Source organism: Carlito syrichta, unplaced genomic scaffold (genome assembly GCF_000164805.1).
Source record: "Carlito syrichta isolate Samal-C Ts95f unplaced genomic scaffold, Tarsius_syrichta-2.0.1 Scaffold316060, whole genome shotgun sequence".
NCBI lineage: Eukaryota > Metazoa > Chordata > Mammalia > Primates > Tarsiidae > Carlito > Carlito syrichta.
Window position 1 is genome coordinate 1,144,561 of NW_007260156.1, and position 5,115 is coordinate 1,149,675.

The 5,115-nt window shown below is 55.9% G+C and overlaps 1 protein-coding gene across 1 annotated transcript in view; it reads right to left on the minus strand.

The window, feature by feature from the left end:
• The window catches only part of SELENOW (selenoprotein W), a 7,507-nt gene that overhangs the window by 2,038 nt on the left and 354 nt on the right, over positions 1-5,115 (minus strand). The window contains exons 2-5 of the mRNA XM_008073764.1: positions 3,525-3,549; positions 3,356-3,409; positions 3,112-3,186; positions 2,908-3,006 (exon numbers count right to left, since the gene is read on the minus strand). Of these exons, the coding sequence (XP_008071955.2) occupies positions 2,926-3,006; positions 3,112-3,186; positions 3,356-3,409; positions 3,525-3,549 (235 nt within the window). The 3' untranslated portion in view covers positions 2,908-2,925. The remainder of the gene's footprint in view (positions 1-2,907; positions 3,007-3,111; positions 3,187-3,355; positions 3,410-3,524; positions 3,550-5,115) is intronic.

Sequence of the window (5,115 nt, forward strand, 5' to 3'; positions counted from 1 at the left end):
CACTCCAGTCTGGGTGACAGAGGGAGACTCCAACTCAAAAAAAAAAAAGATGGGATCTCACTATGTTGCCCGGGTTAGTCTCAAACACCTGGACTCAAGTGATCCTCCTACTTCGGCCTCCCAAAATGCCGGGATTACAGGCGTGTGCCACCACAGTGAAGAATTCTGATGAGGAAAATGAGGTAGGTGTGCCAGTGCTGATGGGCAGCCAGCCACAGGCCTCACAGGAAGCCCCACAGGCCCAGCCCACAGCCAACCCCTCTAATCCATCAACAACAGCTTTCTTTGTCCACGTGGACTTGGTGTCCCACACTGACTTCTCTGCTACTCCACCTGACTGGTCTGCCCACCATGCAGGAAGAAGTCACCCTGCCCAGAGAAAGGTCTGGCCCTTGCCCAGCTCATGGGAGGTCACCTCTGAGTCCTGGCAATGTTCTGCCTGATAAATGTGTCTTGGTCTGCCTGGGGCCCCAGGCCATGCCATGCAGTCTGGTTTGTGTCAGGGCCTTGGGCCATCAGCTCGACCTCTGGAGGGGCTGGAAGCTAAGGACAGCCACATGGCAGTCAGTTAAGCCTATGTGACTGACCCCCTGGACACCTCTCAGAGGCTCCTATGGAGAGGGGAAAAAAAGACCCTGGACACCAAGGCTCCAGTGAACGTCCCTGGCTGGTAAAACGTGATGTATCCTGTCACACACGGCTGGGAAAATTTAGCGCTGTCCATGCCACTCCCTGGGAGGGGACAGTGGGACGTCCCACTGGGTCTCTCCTAGACTGTGCCCCAGACCCCCCTTCCCTTGGTCGATTTTTTTTTTTTTTTTTTTAGTTGGAGTCTCTGTCGCCCAGACTGGAGTGCAGTGGCCGCTTCCGGCCACCGCAGCCTCGACCTGCCGGGCTCCGGCAATCCTTCCACCTCAGCCTTCCAAGTAGCTGGAACTACAGGCGCGTGCTACCACGCCCGGCTCATTTTTTGATTTATTGTAGAGATGAGGTCTCGCCAAGTTGCCCAGGCGGGTCTCGAACCCACGGGCTCAGGCCCTTGGCCGATTCTTATCCGTGTCCTTTCACTGTAATGAACTGTCACTGTGAGTGTAACAGCCCCGCCAAGTTCCAGGTCCCTCTAGTGAGCTGCTGGACCTGAGCTTGGTCTTGGGACACAGAAACTACACCCACCAAACACGTACATGAGAATCACCCTTCCCAGTCTACAGGTTACTTCCCCTCTCTCCTTTTATTTCCCAAGTCAGGGTCTCACTCTATCACCCAAGCTGGAATGCAGTGGCACAATCACAGCTCACTGCAGCCTTTACCACCTGGACTCAGGCGATCCTTCCACCTCAGCCTCCCAAGCAGCTGGGATTATAGGCGCATGCCACCATGCCCGGTTAGTTTTTTTGATTTTTCAAAGTAAAGACAAGGTCTCACTATGTTGCCCAGGTTGGTCGCAAACTCCTGGGCTCATGCAATTCTCCTGCCTCAGCCTCACAAAGTGCTGGGATTACAGGCATGAACTACCGCGCCTGGCCCCTTTTTTCTTTTTTACCTTGGAGAGATTCACTTCATTCCAGCGCAGCACATGAAACAAGATATTATTTGTAATTTATTTTCTAAAAAAATGTTTTTTGTAGAAACAGGGGTCTCAGTCGGGCTCAGTGACTCAGCCTGTAATCTCGCACCTTGGGAGGCTGAGGTGAGTGGATTGCCTGAGCCCACGCGTTCGAGACTCACCTGGGCAACTTGGTGAGACCTCATCTCTACAATAAATAATAAAAAAAAAAAAATTAGCCGGGTGTGGTAGCACGCGCCTGTAGTTCCAGCTACTTGGAAGGCTGAGGCAGAAGGATTGCCGGAGCCCCAGCAGGTCAAGGCTGCGGTGGTCGGGAGCAGGCACTGCACTCTAGTCTGGGCGACAGAGTGAGACTCCAACTCAAAAAAAAAAAAACCAAAAAAACGGGGGTCTCATTATAATGCCCAGGCTGGCCTCAGGTCATCCTCCCATCTCAGCCTCCCAAAGTGCTGGAATGACAAGTGTGAGCCACCATGTCCGGCCTTATATGTCATTTCTAAACTGTACTACTTCAAACTGGCATGTCCCAATTCACATTGAACGTGACCTCAATTTGCTCTGGTGAAGAATTCTAGGAAATGGAACTTGAATTTAAAGCATTTGAAACTAGTTTACCGGCACAAGCCCGCTGGGGGCGCGTCCGTGGGTCGGGGACACCTTGTTCTAGACCACCATGGAGAGGGAGCTGCTACCCAAGCTCAGAGGGAAGTGGAAGGGATTCTGGGCTCCGGCTCTGGCGGGGAGAGGGGCTGGCACCAGGTCTGGGGCAGGCTGGGCTTGGAGCTCATCTGGGGCTTGGAAACAGGAAAGCCAGACTCAGGGGGCCCAGAACGATGCTCCGTTCCCAAGGGCGACACGGAAGCTGCTTCTCGCTCGAACGCGCTGGGGTGGAAAGCGGGAGCTGGCGCTGCAGGGTGGGCTCCTGCTTCCCGTGCCAGGAGGGAGATGGCCCAGGGCTCACGGGCCTGGACTTGATTCTAGATGATGTGGGAATGGAACCAGCTCTTGGCAGCTCTGAGGTGATGGGGCTAGAGTGAGCATTTGTCTCTTGAGCATTCGTGACTCCGGTCAGTTCGGAAGTGGGTGTCTCAAGCTGGGTCAGCTATGCAGGGTTCCAAGGGAGTTCCCATCACCATCTCAGGTGCCCCCTGCACTCCTCTGACCCCATCACCACCGCTGGTGTCCCCTGCACCACCCTGGGTCTAACTTCCATCCCTCTTGCTCTGGGGACACGCCTGGCGTGTCTCTGGGCCTCAGACTCTCCATCCTGGGCTGGGAAGTTGGAGCACAGCGTAGGGGAAGAGCCAAAAGGTGGCCCTGCCTCAGTGGGCCCCTCTCACCTCTGCCTTCAGGGCATATCAGCCCCGAGCCAAGGCGGCTTTGATGGCGGCCACCAGCTTCAGAAACTTGCTGTCTGTGTCTACGTAGCCATCACCTGCCTGGGGAGGGGAGAAACAGGGCCGGGGTGAGGTGGGAAGAGACTCCAGGCTCAGTGCCACCCCCACGCCAGTCCAGAACCCAGGCAGATGGACAGACAGACGCACCTTCTTGGAGTGGACCAACTTCCCCTCGACCATCACTTCAAAGAAGCCGGTGGCCTGGGGAGTCCCCTCGCCACACTAAGGAGAGGAGAGGAGAGAGGCTGAAGGGGCTGCACGGCCCCCTGGGGACACCCCCTCCTCAGGGCACGAGTGAAGGGGGGGCTGCCCTAACCTCCCCCACCCAGCGCCCCAGGTCTGAGGGGCGGACAAGGCCCCATGTCCAGCCTCTCCCCATCCCGAGACTCACGATGTCCAGGCAACCAGGGAACTCATCTTCCAGCTTCTTCTTGAGGTGAAGATACTGAAAGCAGGTAGGGGGTCACCACAGGGGTCTCCCCACGAGCCCTCCCCCCAACCTCCACCCCTGGGACCCCACCCCTCCCCCTACTTCTGCCTCCTGGTTGCCAATCGCTCACCTTGGACTTGTAGCCTCAAGCACCACTGGTGGGAAGGCATCCGTAACCATGGGGGGAGGAGATCCAGGAGAGGATGGTGGGGGTTGGAATAAAGGACACAGGTTTTGACAAAGTAGAGGAAGCGACACACGGAGAGTGTTGTGTAACACCAGGGGTATGGGGGACACGGGGACACAGAGATACACAGACAAAACCGACCCCATCAAGAGAGATGGTGGGGTAGGGGAGGTACAAGGAGACCACGGAGACGGCAACAGGGAGGGAAACCAAGAGAAGCGGGTTAGGGTAAGAACGACACAAATAGCAACCCCACACACCTCCTCTCCCATGGCTCCACCTACCCCCCCACCCACCCATGGCCCTGGAACGTCTCAGGAAAACTAGCTCCTGGGTGCTCAACGCCTTCCCAGTCCTGAGGATGAAACACAAGCTACCTCAGCCCCCACGGCAGACTATTTCGGGACTGGAATCTGGCGCACAGGCCTGGTAGGTGCCTCAAAATGTCACTCCTGCCTCTGCTCTGTGGAGCAGACATGGATATTTATTTATTTATGTATTTATTTGTTTTCTGAGTCAGGCTCTCACTCTGTCGCCCTGGTTGGAGCACAGTGGCACGATCATTGCTACCACAGCCTCGACCTCCTGGGCTCAGGCGATCCTCCCACCTCAGCCTCCCACAGTGTTGGGATTACAGGCGTGAGCCACCGCCAGGCACTGGCAGATCAGAACCCAGGTGGCCACCACACAGAGAGTACAACCGGCAGTCCCAGGGTCATGGGACGCCCGTCACCTGCAGACTGAACCCCAAGCTACCAACCTACCCCTACTTGGTTCCCAGCCTCAGTTTCCTCACCGGTAAGATGGAGCTAAACTTCCCCTTCCTCAAGAGATTTCTGGGAGAATAAATTCATTTGAACATGTATTTATTAAGCACCTACTGCATGCCAGCAAGTATTAGGTGCTACTGGAGGGCCGTAGCACAATCCCGGCCACCACAGCCTTGAACTGCCGGGCTCCAGCGATCCTTCTGCCTCAGCCTTCCAAGTAGCCAGAACTACAGGCACACGCTACCATGCCCGACTAATTTTTTTGATTTATTGTGGAGACAAGGTCTCGCCAAGTTGCCCGGGTGGGCTTCCAACCCGCGGGCTCAGGCAATCCTGTCGCCTGGGCCTCCCAAAGTGCTGGGATGACAGGCTGAGCCACGGAGTCCGGCAGGAGAGAATATTAAAAAAAAAAAAAAGGGAGAAAAATCTTCTGCCTTCCTAAGAGTATCCCTCTAGTGGGAGAATTAAATCAAACGTGTTTAGTGTCGACTCACAGCACTCCATCCGAGATCATTATTAAGGTCGTCCGCCCTCTCACTACAGATGAGGAAAAGGGGTGAGGCTGACGACCAAGGGAACCCACTGTGCAGGGGCCCAGGATGGATTTCTCCAGATGCTTTCGAAACATGGGTATGCTCGAACCTTCTCGACTCCCCCCGACCCCACCCCGTGACTGTTCGGGAAGTTGGGGGGAAGGGAAACCCAAGGGTGGACGGAGCCGTAGGTCCCATTACAAGGCTGACACCCTCCCCCACCCCCAACCG